Below are 18955 nucleotides of genomic sequence, written 5' to 3' on the forward strand. Positions count from 1 at the left end.
GTCACTAGTATTGGTATAAGATATAAACTGAACGTTTTAAATAGTTTGTTTACATTTACATTTACATTTACATTTAAGTCATTTAGCAGACGCTCTTATCCAGAGCGACTTACAAATTGTTTGGTTCAAATTGAAAGACTAATTCATTCAACTTAATATAAGAACGGAGATTTTGATGCAAGGCGATGTCTGTTCACTAAATGATTTGTTGGGAATAATACATTGGGAAAAGAGTCGTAATTAAAAATGCTAATGCAAAGACGAGACAGTAACTTAAATCAAAATAATTCTGAATACTAACGGGGGAACAATTACGATAGATTTGTGTCCATCGAAATGTTTTTATAAGATTAGCGAATTGAGAGATGTTGATTGATGTTGTAAACTCTAATTCAGGATTCAACAGATGTGATAAATTAGGTTTGGTTTATCGAACCCGAAATACTGTTGTTGCAGACAGCCAACCATTATTTACAATGAGTTGAAAATCGTTGCGAAATGAGTCAAGATTGAGCGCTTGTTGATGACATCACTAGCGAGGTTTCCGTCGCCACGGAAATGATGTCTTGACTGGGGGTGACAAAGAAAATGGTTAGTGTCCTTTAAAAGGAGTATGTAAATCGTCAGGAAAGATGCTAAAAACTAGCAGCTGATTCGCTGGGTGGGTATCATTGATTTGTGGCGTTTATTTGGACTGTAATTGGGCCGTGAGAGAGAGGGATTGGATGTCTGAGTCATAAAACATCGTGATGGTGGATTCTGATGGTTGTTGATTCTTGGTTTGATCGTTTGAATAGCACCAGTGAATTTGAGCACTGTTTCCATTATGTGGAACGGTGTCAGGGTATTAATGGTGAAAAGCAACCTCTATGGTAAAACATTGTACATGTTTCGGTAAACTAGCGAGGTTGAATTTGGTTATTTGAACATTTCCCTTGATACGTAGACATACGTAACAGGGGCAAGTTGTTTTTCCTTGAGGAACACGCAGATGGTGTTTTGTTTTATTGAGATGTAAATGTGAGTTGAAGGAGCCAAGGGAAAATACGTTATTTTTATTAAATATCAGGGATTATAATATTGGGGAGAATGAGGCCATAAACGACCAAATTGGAAAGGCCTGGAAGTTTTGATTAATCATTAAGGTTTGCAAATATATACACATAAAACATTTGTTAGGACTATTTGTTTTGGTGCAAAGGTATTTTAAAGAGACGCTCAAATATGGAATTTTATGAGTTTTTATTTTATGAGTTTTAAATTACACAAGTGAATTTGGATTTTAAGGATAAAGGGTTCTTTAATATGTCTAGTGTAGTATAGAACTTGACTATAAAAGGGTGGGTTGACTCATGGACCTTATCATGACTGTCTTCTAAGGTCTGATCAGCCTTGGGGGAGAGTCATTGGTATAATGAATGTGGGCATATTGAGTACTAGTTTTAAGGTAAATTCATTATAAAGGAGTTTAGGTTATGAGGTTAGGATAGGATATATATATTAAGCCAATAGGGCAGGGAATTACATAGAAAAATAAGTTTCAGTTCTTAGGGGTGATAAATCACTGTAGACAAGGAATTCTGCACTCTGCAACATATATTAAATTCATGTTATTGTCAGATAGAATACTGAGAGTCCTTGAAGGAAGGATTTTGATATGATAAGCATTTGTTTTTATTTTTTTATTTTTTTTTTACCATTAGGGGTTTAAAAAAAAAAAAAAATAAAAAAAAAAAATAGTATTAAATTGAACAGGTATATAGGACATCTGTGATGATTTAGGATTATTGTTAGGTTGATTAAGGAAATGTAAGGACTTTAGAGATTGACACTCATAGACATGATTTTGGATAAAGTGAAACAGTTAGAAGCTTAGTGGTATTTGAGAAATATGAGAGAAAAGGTTTAAATTGGTAAATATATATTTAAGAAAATATATAAGTAGCGCAGATAGTTCTTAAGTAGATAAGAAACTTGACAGGGAATTGGTACTGGATTGACGCCCAAGGTAGAATTGGACATGTGGAAAACTAAAAGGGGCTCCTTCATGATGTCAGACATAAGGATAATATACTAATCTTACCTAAGTCAGTATTTAGAGTAGGTAAGGTTGATACCTGGGCAGAGTCAGGTATCAAAAGGGGGATGGGTAAATTGTGGTCTAGGATAGGATGGGGCTTATTGGATAGGAAAAAAAAAAAAAAAAAAATGTAAGCTAACAATTGGGAATAGAAGTTAAAGATATAATCAGATAAAACATATGAGAAATTGTTTGTTAACCAAGCCTGTATGTCCAGGATTGTATGCATTACAGGTGAACTACAGGTGAAGTCACTCAATCCAGTCCCAGAGGCTTGGGGACCATAGAAGACCCCTGGTGACAGCTAGCTGAAAGAGCTACCCAGATTCATATCGCACGGCGGAAGGGTAAGACATTTTTTCACTGTCGGACAATAAACAGAGTTCGGGAGAAGAACTGGAATTAACAGAATTCCGGGGGCCAACTCTCGAATGAAGTAACCCTACCTGTCCTATCACCCCTGTTTTTGTTCATAGAAGTGAAGATGTGTCTGGCTCTGGCTAAGTGATGTGTATTTTGTTCCAAAATAAGCATAAGAATCCCTAGATCTGGGTAGACAAGAAGTTAGAGTAGAGATTACATGATAACCGACTTCGGACAGTTCTAGGATTGGAGAAGAGGGTATCCTTATAGCATGGAGGATCCCACAAGGGTGGATAGGTTTTCCATGATATGGGGAAACCTGGGAGCAATGTTGAACTTTGTAAAGGTGATGAAATCCTACTAACCATCAAAACTATTAAGCTCTCTGATGCAGGCACTCACACCCTCGGACTACAAAGGACGAGGACAGACATGATGGGTGTGTTTTCTATCAGGGTACTGCCAAGACCAGAGGTAACCGGACACACTCCTCTACCACCACTGTGTTAAAAATACCATTCAGGTAATTAATGTTAGAGACTATTCGGCTATTGATCAATTAGAAACTGAGACTGGTTTTGATAGTAGGGACAATTTGTGGCTGTCTTATATGAGGTACACAGCTAAAACCCTGAGAGGAAAGGACTGTATTATTTGAAGTTATGCTAGACCTGTTCTGGCTACACCCATTTGCTGTAGGAGAAGGAGAGGGGTGGTTGTGTATTTTGAGAAGTTTTTACCAGGTTAAGCCCAATTCAACCCTCTGTTCCTCTTTGAGCCTTGTGTTTCCTGCAGTACCTCCTCATCGGGCCTCTTGGGGTGTTGAGGCATATGGGGGCAATTACGAGTGCATCACGGGTACAAGTAATGGCATTGATTATGGGAGATTGCCTGAAGCTGATTGCAGGAGTAACATAACCATTAATTCCACTTGGCCAGTTACAGGCCTAAACCAAACTAGTGGTCTGGCTGATGTATGGTGGATGAGTGAAGCCAAAAGAGGGCTGAGACCCATTCTTAGAGGAGAATGGCAAGGTACGTGTGGTCTGACCAGTTTGATAATTCCACGGACCATTGTTGATGTTGTTGCTGAACAGCTGCTGAGTTCTGTAACCAGGGGACCTGAAAACATTCCATCCCATGGGAGACAAATGTAGTAGTGCTCCATGGACAGAGGATGTAGTTGACATACACACTAACCTGTTGGGAGTGCCAGTGGGGATTCCTCATGAGTTTCAGGCCTTGGGTAGGAATGATGGACTCTGGCACTTACTACCTACTATGGGTCCAGCCATGGTGGATGCTGGACAGACTGCATGGATTAATTATATCTACTATGACCAACAGCGTTTTGTGAATTACTCCCGTGATGCACTCACTAGTATGTCTGAACAGCTTGAGGCCACATTTGGGGTTTCCAGACAGAATAGACTTGCCTTGGATATGCTTCTTGCCAGTCAGGGGACGCCTGCAAGATGTTCGGTAAACAATGTTGCACGTATATTCCTAATACCAGTCCAGATGATAGTTTTTAAACTTCACAATCTAAGGCGGGGTTGATGCACTATCTGCTAAGATGAGGTCCACGGGGGGTGGAGGAGTCTGTTCTCTTGGCCTGGTTTGGTAAGTGCACTGGTAGGATGGTTACTGGATTTCTGACCCTAATTCTTGTATTATTTGTTATTGATGTGATGTGCTGCTTGCATCATACTGTGTTTTGACAAGTCTGTTACAGATGTGGTGAGGGCTTCAGGCATGATGCCTTTGCTTGATGCTCCAGTTGGCGATGCCGATACGGAAGCATGCTTTCAGGGGAGGATGGGACTGACTGATGATGACACATGGTTTGGAGTCCCTGGGTGGCAAGGAGCCCACTTGGTACAGGATAGAAGTAGCTGAGAGGACCAGATGGTTTCTAATAATTCTTTACTCTGTTTTCCATGACCAAAGTTTTATCCTACATCTTACATGTCAATAACAATAAAGTTTTATCCTGTTTTTGATAAGTGACACCCTTGGGGGGAACAAAGGCATACAACAAAGGCATATATAACTTGTTATTAGTAATAAACTTTTTATTATTTTCATGAAATGCTATGACTGCTGAAATAAAGGATAATTGAGTGACACCCTAGCAGGAGTAAGGAGGGGGATCCAGTTGCTTTTATTGATTAAGCTTCTCCATTGTATGTCGTGTCCCATCTGGGATGGGAAGAGGGGGAAATTATTTTTCTTTGTGGGCCATTTCCGGATAGACATACCTAGTTTAGGATATTTTTCCTTTTTGGATTATGTCTTCGTTTTTGCTTGGAGTAATGTATCTGGACTATATCACATCTCTTAGGAGATGTGAAGAGAGGGTATCAGAAACTTTTTCCTGCTGGAAAAAGCTGGCTAATGTGGACAATAATTTTTACTTTTATTTTGAGCTGTTCTCCGCTCTGTTAAATGAGGGTTGTAAGCCAACTTAGTACATAGTGGGATTGAATGGAGAACATGATGGTAATACATAAATATCTATTTCTGTTTAATACCGTGCCTTATTTCATAGTCCTGTTGGGAAAAGTTTCTCTTTGTGTCTGGATCCAGTTAGGTTGTGTCACGTCTCTGGTGAGACGTGAAGAGAGGGTTTTGTAAGGAATTGCTATTTCGTATGCAGGTGACTAACTTACTGCTAATTACGTGGCTACAACTCACAGTAAAGCCTGTGGGGTCCCCCACAGGATAGCTCCCACATTACACACATAATCTCCTTTTAATTTTAACCGAACACTGTGTGCCCGAAGAAGATCCTACGATGATGGACAGACAACTGAGCCAATGGCGGAAGACTACAGACTACAACCAGCTGAACCAATCCGGAGATCCGATCTTCCTAGGGTCAACCTACTTTCTGTGACGTATATAAGGGCTGTGCTGACTGTTTACGCGCTCTGCCTGCTGTTCCAACACGAACTAACGGAAGAGCCGTATTTACGTGTACCAGATATTCTCCCTCTGAAATAAACTGTCGCTTGTCGTACAATTTTAACACCTGGTCTGAATCGATCCTTAACCGGCTCACCCTTCTAATATCCTTTTATCAACAGTTGTGAGCTCATATCCTAGCACTTAGTAAGTTTCACCATTCATGATGCGTAGAGAGAAGTGTAGCAGCCCCATGGCACTGATGGTGGAGGTCATAGGCAGCCATGTTGAATCAGTGGCTCCCCACTCACTTAGTTTCCTAAGAAACAAAAGCTATGAAACATGATAAATATTTGTCTCCTTTAATGACCATCTGAGAGTGGGCTACAAAGTGGACTATAAAAGTCATGTTTTTTTTCTGTGGTTTGCTATGTGTGCCATTTTCTCAAATAGAATGTACCCCAAAATATATAATTCACTACATTCATGCCACTCAGGACTCACTTCTTATAGTGGCACTCGATGGGTATGACGGTTTTAACCCTTCTGACAATAATGGCCACTGAGGGTGGGGAGAGAACACATGCCAATAGAGAACACCACACTTCCCACACTGCCCCTACTCGGATGGTATCGCGCCGTCCCAACCTTCGCTCTCTCTCCCCCGCTACTCTCTCCTCTTCCATCCTATCATCTCTTCCCTCTGCTCAAACCTTCTCCAACCTATCTCCTGATTCTGCCTCCTCAACCCTCCTCTCCTCCCTTTCTGCATCCTTTGACTCTCTATGTCCCCTATCCTCCAGGCCGGCTCGGTCCTCCCCTCCCGCTCCGTGGCTCGACGACTCATTGCGAGCTCACAGAACAGGGCTCCGGGCAGCCGAGCGGAAATGGAGGAAAACTCGCCTCCCTGCGGACCTGACATCCTTTCACTCCCTCCTCTCTACATTTTCCTCTTCTCTCTCTGCTGCTAAAGCCACTTTCTACCACTCTAAATTCCAAGCATCTGCCTCTAACCCTAGGAAGCTCTTTGCAACCTTCTCCTCCCTCCTGAATCCTCCTCCCCTCCCCCCTCCTCCCTCTCTGCAGATGACTTCGTCAACCATTTTGAAAAGAAGGTCGACGACATCCGATCCTCGTTTGCTAAGTCAAACGACACCGCTGGTTCTGCTCACACTGCCCTACCCTGTGCTCTGACCTCTTTCTCCCCTCTCTCTCCAGATGAAATCTCGCGTCTTGTGACGGCCGGCCGCCCAACAACCTGCCCGCTTGACCCTATCCCCTCCTCTCTTCTCCAGACCATTTCCGGAGACCTTCTCCCTTACCTCAACTCGCTCATCAACTCATCCCTGACCGCTGGCTACGTCCCTTCCGTCTTCAAGAGAGCGAGAGTTGCACCCCTTCTGAAAAAACCTACACTCGATCCCTCCGATGTCAACAACTACAGACCAGTATCCCTTCTTTCTTTTCTCTCCAAAACTCTTGAACGTGCCGTCCTTGGCCAGCTCTCCCGCTATCTCTCTCAGAATGACCTTCTTGATCCAAATCAGTCAGGTTTCAAGACTAGTCATTCAACTGAGACTGCTCTTCTCTGTATCACGGAGGCGCTCCGCACTGCTAAAGCTAACTCTCTCTCCTCTGCTCTCATCCTTCTAGACCTATCGGCTGCCTTCGATACTGTGAACCATCAGATCCTCCTCTCCACCCTCTCCGAGTTGGGCATCTCCGGCGCGGCCCACGCTTGGATTGCGTCCTACCTGACAGGTCGCTCCTACCAGGTGGCGTGGCGAGAATCTGTCTCCTCACCACGCGCTCTCACCACTGGTGTCCCCCAGGGCTCTGTTCTAGGCCCTCTCCTATTCTCGCTATACACCAAGTCACTTGGCTCTGTCATAACCTCACATGGTCTCTCCTATCATTGCTATGCAGACGACACACAATTAATCTTCTCCTTTCCCCCTTCTGATGACCAGGTGGCGAATCGCATCTCTGCATGTCTGGCAGACATATCAGTGTGGATGACGGATCACCACCTCAAGCTGAACCTCGGCAAGACGGAGCTGCTCTTCCTCCCGGGGAAGGACTGCCCGTTCCATGATCTCGCCATCACGGTTGACAACTCCATTGTGTCCTCCTCCCAGAGCGCTAAGAACCTTGGCGTGGTCCTGGACAACACCCTGTCGTTCTCAACTAACATCAAGGCGGTGGCCCGTTCCTGTAGGTTCATGCTCTACAACATCCGCAGAGTACGACCCTGCCTCACACAGGAAGCGGCGCAGGTCCTAATCCAGGCACTTGTCATCTCCCGTCTGGATTACTGCAACTCGCTGTTGGCTGGGCTCCCTGCCTGTGCCATTAAACCCCTACAACTCATCCAGAACGCCGCAGCCCGTCTGGTGTTCAACCTTCCCAAGTTCTCTCACGTCACCCCGCTCCTCCGCTCTCTCCACTGGCTTCCAGTTGAAGCTCGCATCCGCTACAAGACCATGGTGCTTGCCTACGGAGCTGTGAGGGGAACGGCACTTCAGTACCTCCAGGCTCTGATCAGGCCCTACACCCAAACAAGGGCACTGCGTTCATCCACCTCTGGCCTGCTCGCCTCCCTACCACTGAGGAAGTACAGTTCCCGCTCAGCCCAGTCAAAACTGTTCGCTGCTCTGGCCCCCCAATGGTGGAACAAACTCCCTCACGACGCCAGGACAGCGGAGTCAATCACCACCTTCCGGAGACACCTGAAACCCCACCTCTTTAAGGAATACCTAGGATAGGATAAAGTAATCCCTCTCACCCCCCTTAAAAGATTTAGATGCACTACTGTTCCACTGGATGTCATAAGGTGAATGCACCAATTTGTAAGTCGCTCTGGATAAGAGCGTCTGCTAAATGACTTAAATGTAAATGTTGGAGTACATCAGCCATTCCCCATTTACCTGCAGGGGGTGAAGAAGCATTGGCTATAGGCCTACAACATCCTATAACTTCATATGTTTTGACAATTTAAAGAATGCATTGTCACTTAAATTGCCTACATACAGACAGAAACGTATTTGTCATTGACCATTAAAGACGGCCAAAAGAATAGTGAGACAGACCAAACTTTCTCATATAAAAGCTGACACTATTTAATGTGTTGTTTTTGTTTTTTCATTGCTACACTAGGCTACTTACTCTGGACTCACTGCCACAGTCCTGGGCTGGATTTTCCAAAAGCATCATAGCACTAAAATCCTCTTTCGTCCATTTAGTTTCAATAGAATTAAGATTCTTTTAGTGCTAGGATACTTTTCGGAAAACCCAGGCCAGACCAATTCAGATGTCGGACGCCATCAAATGAAACAGGTGGACAGGACAAATGTGAGGGTCAAGTGTTGCAATTGTGGTGGGGATCGTGATCCTTAGTTCCTGGAGTGCCCTGTAAGGGTGAATGAAATTGAGGTTAGAGTGGTCAATCGAATCTCCTATGCGGAAGCCATTAAAATAATTGAGATAACAAGTGATGCCAGTGAAGATATGGTAGTGGATATCCCACAGCCAGTAGTAAATGTTTGCTGCAAGACAAATATACCATGTGCATTAAAAAGGTGGATTTTGTTGCGTTCCTTGCCACAGTTATAATCTGTACAGCAAGTCTCGGAGGAAACTGGACATTATTGTGGCTGCGGCAGAAACGTTTTTGGGACTCAGGGATTTTACATCTGAAGACTTGCAAGGGATAATGGTAAGGGAAGACCCACCCCCCAGGTTCCCATTGAGCCTGTGTAGGGATCAGATGTTTTATTTATTTTTAACTGAAAAGTTGTTTGATTTATTTTTGGTATTTCCGTTATTTTCTGTTTCCATCACGCATCGTAGATGGCAGGATGCACATTGTGCGATCGCAAATATACCACAGAAGAATGTGAGGTTGCGAAAACAATGCCTCTCTCTTTTCGAAGAATGATCTATTCACTGTATCCTAATTTCCTAACACCTTCATTTAATATCATTTTACTTTTAGCCCGTCTATATCCCAATGTATTTCTGATTTGAGAGGACTTCGGAGACAAAATTGAGACATATTCTGTTTCAAAGAAAAGCTGAACCAACAACAAAATGTATTGGCAGAGGGAGGAATCTCGAGACGACCGTTGGAATATATATATATATATATTTTTTTGAGGTCATCGTCAGTCATTATCTTCTCCACACGCGCACAAGGTAGAGAGATCACCACCAAAGAACAATGTCATTTTTAGTAACAAAAACATCTGGTCGACTGTGAAAACGGTAAGACTGAGAAGTGTTAATTACTGCAATGCGTAATATCATACGGGATTTGACAGTTTATGTGGTAGGCTATATTACAACATCATACAGACTAGATTGATCATCCAGGCAGGATCACTGACAGCCAGCTGTCAATCAATCATTTACAGGTGCCCGACTGTGCGCATCATGCAAAAGAAGGGGGAGGTGTTAGGGAAGGGGGACAATCTGTTTAAAATATTGAGAATGTGTTATCCATAAAATAGTGACCAATAACAAGCGCCTACGCCGCTTCAGAAAATGTTTCCCACCAAGCCCAGATAGGAACTCATTCGTCAACTTTTGCGGATAGAGGGAACTATTTCAGCGAAGAACTGAGTCGCAGTTCTGACCAGACTGTAAAAAACTCCACGTATGTTTTTCCCTGTACATCGAATAATATTCAAGGTAAATGAAACAGGAAAACCGAGTAACAAAATTGCACTTCTACCTGGATTTTTAAGGTTTAGATTGAAGAAGAAAATGACGTGCATCATGGAATGACAGCAGAATTGCCACATTGACAAGGGGTCTCAAGGATTGAAGACACATGGCTAATCTAGAGGAAAACATTTCTGAGCGGATTGACTGGGGTGAAAAGGCAGTGGTGGGAGAAAAACACAAAGGCACAGAGCCTAATGCAGATTGGACAGGAACTCTGCTGAATAATGCACACATTGGACTTCCTAGCCCAGCACCAGATGTTGTCAAATGCTCCCTAATATCTGGGGAGTGCCTCTACTTCCACTATGGGTGTGATGGTCAGGACGACAGGGGCTGGGGCTGTGGCTACCGCACCTTACAGACCATGGCCTCTTGGCTGTGCCAGAGCTGGGCTCCACCACCACCTAAGGGCAAATGCAGACCCCCACCCAGCCTCCCCGAAATCCAGCACGCCCTGGTCGCAATGGGGGACAAGCTTGCCATGTTCGCTGGCTCTCACGAGTGGATAGGGACGTTTGAGGCGGCCCTGGTCCTGGACTACTACTACGACGTCCCCTGTAAGGTTGTCCACGTGCGGGGTGGAGGGGTAGAACTAGAGAGAGCTGCTGAGGAGCTCCACCAGCACTTCCAGAGTCAGGGGTCTCCTGTCATGATGGGAGGCGACCGGGACAACTCCTCCAAGGGGATCCTGGGTGTGTGCACTCGGCCTGGGGGCCAGGGGAGCTACCTGCTGGTGATGGACCCTCACTACTATGGGCCCAGACTGGAGATGACGTCGGTGCAGGGGCTGGGGTGGGTGTCGTGGAAAAAAGTAGGGTCACTGGATCATAGCTCTTTCTATAACTTGTGTCTGCCTCAGACTTCCCAGAAATGAAACGGACAAGGACAGATCAGTGGGAAAAGAAGCGTTTTCGTAAACTCAGGCAGCCCAATTATTTTTTTCCACTAATTGCAGCCAGATAGAATTCTTGTAAGGACTTAATTGGATAATCGCTTTGTTAAATGTCTGTTGTAATTATCTGAGAAAATATTTTCAAAATAATACGTATTTGAAAGAGAACATCTGTTATGATCCACAAATAAAGATATGTTAAATATATTTCTACTGTCCTGTACAGCAGTAGGAACTGGTAGTGTATGAGTATAACACTATTGCCCTCTTGTGGATAAATGCAGACTTCATATGGTGTGAGGACATTACCATAGAAATAAAATCACTCTAGTTCTGTGTAGGGTTGCAAAATTCCTGGGGCCTCATTTATCAATCATGCGTACGTGCAAGTCTGTGCGTAAACCCAAGTGTGATTAATCAATATGAATGTTTCCTTCAGAGTGTGTTCAACTCTACCGATACTTCTGTCACAAACTGTTGTGTTACATTAAGTAGCAAATGTGCCTACTCTGGTCTTGGCATGTACTCACAGCTCACAGATACAGTGCAGGTAGACTGTGAGGGTTGTCTAGTCTACATGAGATGATTATGGATAAGAGAATATTGAATTTGTCAAACGTCAGTCAAGCATCTATCATCATGTCACCAGAATAAGATTCTCGATATTTTTTGGAAAGGAGCATCGACTAGGGATGCATGATATACAGTTGAAATCGGAAGTTTACATACACCTTAGCCAAATAAATTTAAACTCAGTTTTCCACAATTTCTGACATTTAATCCGAGTAAAAATTCCCTGTTTTAGGTCGTTTAGGATCACCACTTTATTTTAAGAATGTAAAATGTCAGAATAATAGTAAAGAGTGATTTATTTCAGCTTTTATTTCTTTCATCACATTCCCAGTGGGTCAGAAGTTTACATACACTCAATTCGTATTTGGTAGCATTGCATTTAAATTGTTTAACTTGGGTCAAATGTCTAGGGTAGCCTTCCACAAGCTTCCCATAATAAGTTGGATGAATTTTGGCCCATTCCTCCTGACAGAGCTGGTGTAACTGAGTCAGGTTTGTAGGCCTCCTTGCTCGCACATGCTTTTTCAGTTCTACCCACAAATTTTCTACAGGATTTAGGTCAGGGCTTTGTGATGGCCACTCCAATACCTTGACTTTGTTGTCTTTAAGCCATTTTGCCACAACTTTGGAAGTATGCTTGGTGTCATTGTCCATTTGGAAGACCCATTTGCGACCAAGCTTTATCTTCCTGAGAGATGTTTGAGATGTTGCTTTAATATATCCACATAATTTTCCTACCTCATGATGCCATCTATTTTGTGAAGTGCACCAGTCCCTCCTGCAGCAAAGCACCCCCACAACATGATGCTGTGTTTCCCTTTTCCCTCCAAACAGTTCTATTTTTGTTTTATCAGACATTTCTCCAAAAAGTACGATCTTTGTCCCCAGTTGCAAACCATAGTCTGGCTTTTTTTATGGCGGTTTTGGAGCAGTGTCCTCTTCCTTGCTGAGCAGCCTTTCAGGTTATGTCGATATAGGACTTGTTTTACTGTGGATATAGATACTTTTGTACCTGTTTCCTCCAGCATCTTCACAAGGTCCTTTGCTGGTGTTCTGTGATTGATTTGCACTTTTCGCACCAAAGTACGTTCATCTCTAGGAGACAGAACACATCTCCTTCCTGAGCGGTATGACGGCTTCGTGGTCCCATGGTGTTTATACTTGCACACTATTGTTTGTACAGATGAACGTGGTACCTTCAGGTGTTTGGAAATTGCTCCCAAGGATAACCCAGACTTGTGGAGGTCTACATTTTTTTTCTGAGGTCTTGGCTGATTTCTTTTGATTTTCCCATGATGTCAAGCAAAGAGGCACTGAGTTCAAAGGTAGGCCTTGAAATACATCCACAGGTACACCTCCAATTGACTCAAATTATGTAAATTAGCCTATCAGAAGCTTTTAAAGCCATGACATAATTTTCTGGAATTTTCCAAGCTGTTTAAAGGCACAGTCAACAGAGTGTATGAATGAAGCCAGCGGAAGCCAGCCGTACCAATGTGTCGGAGGAAACACCGTACACCTGGCAACCTTGGCGCACTGCGCCCGGCCTGCCACAGGAGTCGCTGGTGAGACAAGGACATCCCTACCGGCCAAGCCCTCCCTAACCCGGACAACGCTAGGCCAATTGTGCGTTGCCCCACGGACATCCCGGTCGTGCCCGGTTACGACAGAGCCTGGGCGCGAACCCAGAGTTCAGTAGTACAGCGCCCTTAACCACTGCGCCACCCGGGAGGCCCTCATTTTCATTATTCTTAGCAATGATCTTGTAAGTATTGTTGTTCGCCTATTGAAATTGAACTTCAGTTCAAGAAAATAAATAGCTAGCCAGCTACTTAACCTTGTTGCCCAAAGCTAACGTTATAAGCAACCAGCTAGCTTTATCTGATTAGTGTGGCTCGACCACACCGGGTTATGTGTTGTGAAGCTAGGCACAAAAAGGATTAAGTTTGCCTTCAAAATAAAAGTATGTCATTGACAGTGATGCAAATGAATACAAATAGAATTATGCAATACTTTTATTTTCAAGGCTAACCGCAAAGTCCACTATTGTGGCTAGTCCTTATTGTGGCTAGCTTCACATTTATCAAATAAGAACCGTTTTATAAATGAGGTGTAACGGTTCTCTTGTGGTGAAGGAGAGTCGGACCAAAATGCAGCTTGTAGATTGCGATCCATGTTTAATAAACAAACGTAACACGAATCTAAATACAAACACTACAAAACAATAAACGTAACGAAAACCGAAACAGCCTATACTAGTGTAAACTAACACAGAGACAGGAACAAGGACACTAAGGACAATCACCCACGAAACACACAAAGAATATGGCTGCCTAAATATGGTTCCCAATCAGAGACAACGATAAACACCTGCCTCTGATTGAGAACCACTTCAGACAGCCATAGACTTAACTAGAACACCCCACTAAGCTACAATCCCAATACATACACACCACATACAAAAACCCATGCCACACCCTGGCCTGACCAAATAAATGAAGATAAACACAAAATACCTCGACCAGGGCGTGACATTAGGGTTATTTTAGATTATGACACCTAGCTATATAGTTAGCTAGCTAACCATAGCTACTGAAACAGATTGTCATTTAGTTATGCTTTTGCGGAAGAACATTGTTTGCATCCATTAGCTAGCTAGCTTTTTTTATGTCCAGCATTGTAGGTGCGCGAGACAACTTTACCAGCATCATAGCATACGTATCGATGAATTGTTGTGACAAATTAAATACGAGTGATAGTGTAATCAATGTGTAATAACGGCGTAAAAAATTATGAACACGTTAAATCATGTGGTGTGCAGTCATATTCAGGTCCTGATTGGTCAACCAGCTTATTTGACACGTCAAATAGTGTTAAATAGTATCTATTTTGACACGCAAAGACCCAAACGGTGTTCCATAGAAATCCTGGTTGAGAATGAAACGACAGAATAAATTAAGTAGTATTTGAGAATAGTTTCTACGTAATATTGATAAATGAGGCCCCTGGAACTTTCAATAAATTCCCTGGTTTTCCCGAAATCCCAGACCCCGGAATCAGGATGGAATAAGCAGGAAATCAGGGATCCTCCAATTTCTGGAAAACCAATATTTTCCTTTTACGTTCCAGGGAATTTTGCAACTCTAGTTCTGTGGCAGTAAATAAACCTTTAAAAGATGACTACAAGCCTGGTGAATATAATTCCGGAATGTGAACACAGTAATTATCCAACATGAATTCTTATGGATTCACTTCATCTCGTACCAGATAATCAACATCCTTCTATGACGTTCAGTGCAGTCTGTCTCTGCAGTAGAGAATATAAGCCCGGCAAGTTCTCCTTGATTCAAATCACTCTGACTTGTTCTTGTTACCCAGAGGCCAACATGCAAATGAAGCTTCTGATCAAAGAGCAGACATTGGGTTTTAAATAGGACATGATTATTTTACATGGAGAAGGGTTTTACCACCCAAATGCTACTATGTCTATAATCTCAAAAGGCTCCGAGTCTGACTGCACATTTTAGGAGCAGTGTCTGCATGAAAGTGAGATTCGTTTTCTTACAAAAAGCTGTTTCTTGAACTAGGGGTTAGGCCTACACTTCACATTAGTTGTTATACATTGAATGGACAATGGAGGCGGAACAAGGTTTGAAAGATCATCTTTATTGCTTGTAAGCAACAACTCACCCACAGGCTACATTCATATTTTCAGAATCTACTCGATACAGAAAGTAGATTACAATGTAGAGGTGACATTGAGGCTGGCATGATTGCAATCACTATCACAGGGTTGCTCACTATGAGTCAGGCACACAGTCGTTGTAGAAGATCTGGAAGTTCTTGTCCACGTCCATCCTTCCCCTGAGGAACTTCTCCAGGTTCTTCACCGGAACCTCCACCAGGTGGTTGTTGACGCGGTCATTCAGCCCGTAGGCCCCGAACGCCGGGAACTTGTACCGCAGGAAGTAGGGCGCGTTCTGGTCGTAGTCGGTGCAACAGTAGGCCGACCACATGTACTCGGGAATGGCCACGCGGTCCAGGTTGTCACGGCGGATCATGTTCCCAGAGGTTGTGACCCCGGTGATCACGTAGGCTTTGCCGCGGCAGTAGTTGTTGAGGCGCTTGCGGATGAGGTCCTCGTGCTCGGCCCAGGGCCCGATATTGAACTCACGGATCTGGGGCAAAAAGAAAGATCATTCCTGTTATTTACCCATCCTTCTTCTTCTTCCACCCTCCCCTACGCTTAAACAGTGTAAGGTAGACACACTAAACTAACTATTATATGTGCAGACTGAACCAACTTACCTGGGGCACCACGTTGGTCAGTGTGTAGGTGGAGGCCTTGTCCAGGGGATCAGCCTGGTGCTCGTCGGGGTTGAGATGCCCTCTCTCGTACTGGACCACGTCAGCATAGTCCTCCAGCACCGCCTGGCTGTCCTCAAAGTTCATGTGCATGTGGGAGGAGGACTGGGGAACGGCTCCATGTTGCTACTGCCCTTCTCTGATGCCAACTACGGACGGACGGAGGGTGGAGGAAGGGAGTGAGGGGGTAGAGGATACAGACGGACGGAGATGGGGGGGAGGGGGAATAGAGCCAGAGGGGGAGAGAGGGGATTTTGATGAAGAAATTAAGATGAATTTAATTTGCATATGCACAATACTGCTGCCTACATGAACAGATTACAACAATGTCCTCTTGTAACACCAATTCACACAGACCGTGATGCAGCTAATATTAAGCTTCTAATTTTGCCTAGAGCAGCAATATTGTCCTCACAGCTCGGCAACCTTTACCTACTAGTGTATGGATGTCCGTCATCTGCATCCATGAGAGAACCTTTATCAAAACATGTTTTGAAATTACATAATGGGGATGCTGAATCGCTATATTGGAGCATATAAACATTTCTGGCCTATGTTCAAAGGTGACATCCAACACACACACACACTACATACACACACAGACACACACACATACACACACAATATTCTACCTGTGGCTCGAACATCCAGGGGAAGTCGACCCTCTTCTCGCCGTCGGACTTCTTGAAGGTATAGGCCGAGTAGACAGGGATGTGTTTGTGGGGGTCGTAGAGGGTGACGAAGCGGGGCTTGTCCTCGTAGCGCTGGCAGAGCTTCTTCAGGGAGTTACCGAGGAGGTAGCCCCGAGGTGGGGTTCCCATGTACAGGGAGTCCTTACAGCGCTCCACATGGTTAAAGTCCTCCACCACTCCGGCCTGGGACTCTCGCACACAGCCCAGTATCAGCAGGACCGCCAGGGACAGAGAAGAGTAGATGGATAAGTGTTTCACGGTGACCATGTTAGCTACTCAGTCTCTCTCTCGAACTGATCTTGTTTCGTTGTCTTGTTTGCCTCCCTCTGTGTCGGCATGTGTTCCCCTCGCTCCCACTGCCCTTCACACACTACGGTTGCTACTTCGTGCGTGAGATTCCTGTCTCTCCCTTCACTCTTTCCCGTGGTAGTCTATGACTCTCTGTACAGTCTCATCTCTCTCATGAAGAGATACTCAGTGGGTCGGCCCATCTCGACTTCCCATTGTCAAGTCTATTTCCATATATTCAAAGTGGCGAGCCGGCCGTAGCAAAGTGAAGAGCATCAGTTAATGTTATCAGTGTTCGGCTTTCTTAGATTACCCAGGACTAGTCCCAGCTAAAGCATGACACATTGGATAGATGTCTTATACTTGGTAATATGAAAACACAGGCTCTGTTAGGTCCTGAAAGGCTGTGTTTTTTGTTATGTATCTCATGTTTGCTCTGTAAAGAGGGACCCAAGGTCACCTGTGTCCATTGGTGCAGAACGTAGTCGGAGCTGATTGTGATCTCTCCACTGTAGACTGCCTCTCATCCTCTGAAGTGGAGAGATGCAAAGTGTGTGTGTGTGTGTGTAGATCTGTGGCTAGTCTTATCTGCTTATCCTCTCATGTAAAGACTGAGGTGTGAGCAGAATAAGTCTTTGTGCAGAGGTAGATTGGAAATGAAACTTCAGGAAGGCTCTGAAACAAAATGGAGGCCTAGCTGTGCCGTGGCAATTTCCCTTCAGACTTCTTGTGGATTCATTGATTTTCACTGGAATTAGTATGATGGGTTTCCAGTGAAGAAGTATGTGGAGGTACAGAAAAACAACATTCCATCCAGGAATTTCAGTGAAATCAGTAGCAACGACTTTGTTTTTATTTCTACTCATTATTATTGGTGAAACCTGTCTGAATAGTTGCTGTTTCACTCAGTTTCTGTTGAATGTGGGAGTTGTTTAACACCCAGAGGTCACATCACACCCCTTCCGTGCAGCAGCTGAATATTGCTCTGAATAAAAAGCGTTGCTAATGTATTAGTCATATCATAGCACGCGTTTATATATAGCACATCTGTTGTGTCAGAAGAAGTGAGTCATCCAACTGTTCGGTGAACTTTATTCAATCAGACGTACAGTGCCTTCAGAAAATATTCAGACCCCTTGACTTCTACCACATTTGTTTGTGTTACAGGCTGAATTTAAAATGGTTTAAATTGAGATTTTGTGTCACTGGCCTACACACAATACCCCATACTGTCAAAGTGGTTTTGTTTTTTGACATTTCAAATTTTTTAAATAAAAAAAAATGAAAAGCTAAAATATCTTGAGTCAATAAGTTATGGCCTAAATAAGTTCAGGAGTAAACATTTGCTTCACAGTCACATAATAAGTTACAAGGACTCACTCTGTGCAGTAATAGTGTTTAACATCATTTTTGAATGACTACCTCATCTCTGTTTATTTAATTGATTTATTTTACCTTTATTTAACTTGGCAAGTCAGTTAAGAACAAATTCTTATTTTCAATGATGGCCTAGGAACAGTGGGTTAACTGCCTTGTTCAGGGGCAGAACGACAGAGTTTTACCTTGTCAGCTCAGGGATTCGATCTTGCAACCTTCCTGTTACTCGTCCAAGTCTATAACCACTAGGCTACCTGCCACCCCACACATACCATTATCTGTAAGGTGCCTCAGTCAAGCAGTGAATTTTGAACACAGATTCAACCACAAAGACCAGGGATGTTTTCCAATGCCTCGTAAAGAAGGGCACCTATTGGTAGATGGGTAAAAAAATAAGCAGACATTAAATATCCCTTTGAGCATGGTTATTAATTGCACTTTGGATGGTGTATCAGTACACCGAGTCACTACAAAGATACAAGTGTCCTTCGTAAGTCAGTTTCCGGAGAGGGAAAAAACACTCAGGAATTTCACCATGAGGCCAATGGTGACTTTAAAACAGTTACAGAGTTTAATGGCTGTGATAGGAGATAACTGAGGATGGATCAGCAACATTGTAGTTACTCCACAATAATAACCTAATTGGCAGAGTGAAAATAAGGAAGCCTCTACAGAATAAAAAAATATTCCAAA

General features: G+C 43.6%; 2 protein-coding genes across 2 annotated transcripts; one reads left to right on the forward strand and one right to left on the reverse strand.

Moving 5' to 3' along the window:
• The first annotated feature begins 9842 nt into the window (after positions 1-9842).
• ufsp1 (UFM1-specific peptidase 1 (non-functional)) lies at positions 9843-11174 on the forward strand. The gene is made up of 2 exons (XM_029666730.2): positions 9843-10004; positions 10096-11174. Exon 2 carries the CDS (start codon positions 10182-10184, stop codon positions 10947-10949), a length of 768 nt encoding a protein of 255 aa, XP_029522590.2. The 5' UTR covers positions 9843-10004; positions 10096-10181; the 3' UTR covers positions 10950-11174.
• Positions 11175-15185: 4011 nt separating this feature from the next.
• On the reverse strand, positions 15186-17077 carry si:dkey-85k7.10 (endonuclease domain-containing 1 protein). The gene is given in 4 exon segments (XM_029666728.2): positions 15186-15718; positions 15849-16004; positions 16007-16054; positions 16538-17077. Coding segments are annotated over 4 exon segments (909 nt in total). The 5' UTR covers positions 16865-17077; the 3' UTR covers positions 15186-15340.
• Positions 17078-18955: the final 1878 nt, after the last annotated feature.

The sequence above is a fragment of the Oncorhynchus nerka genome, linkage group LG8 (genome assembly GCF_034236695.1).
Source record: "Oncorhynchus nerka isolate Pitt River linkage group LG8, Oner_Uvic_2.0, whole genome shotgun sequence".
Taxonomy (NCBI): Eukaryota; Metazoa; Chordata; class Actinopteri; order Salmoniformes; family Salmonidae; genus Oncorhynchus; species Oncorhynchus nerka.

Coding starts and splice junctions, on each gene's coding strand:
- ufsp1 (XM_029666730.2), top strand. CDS start 10,182: ATGGCTAATCTAGAGGAAAACATTTCTGAGCGGATTGACTGGGGTGAA.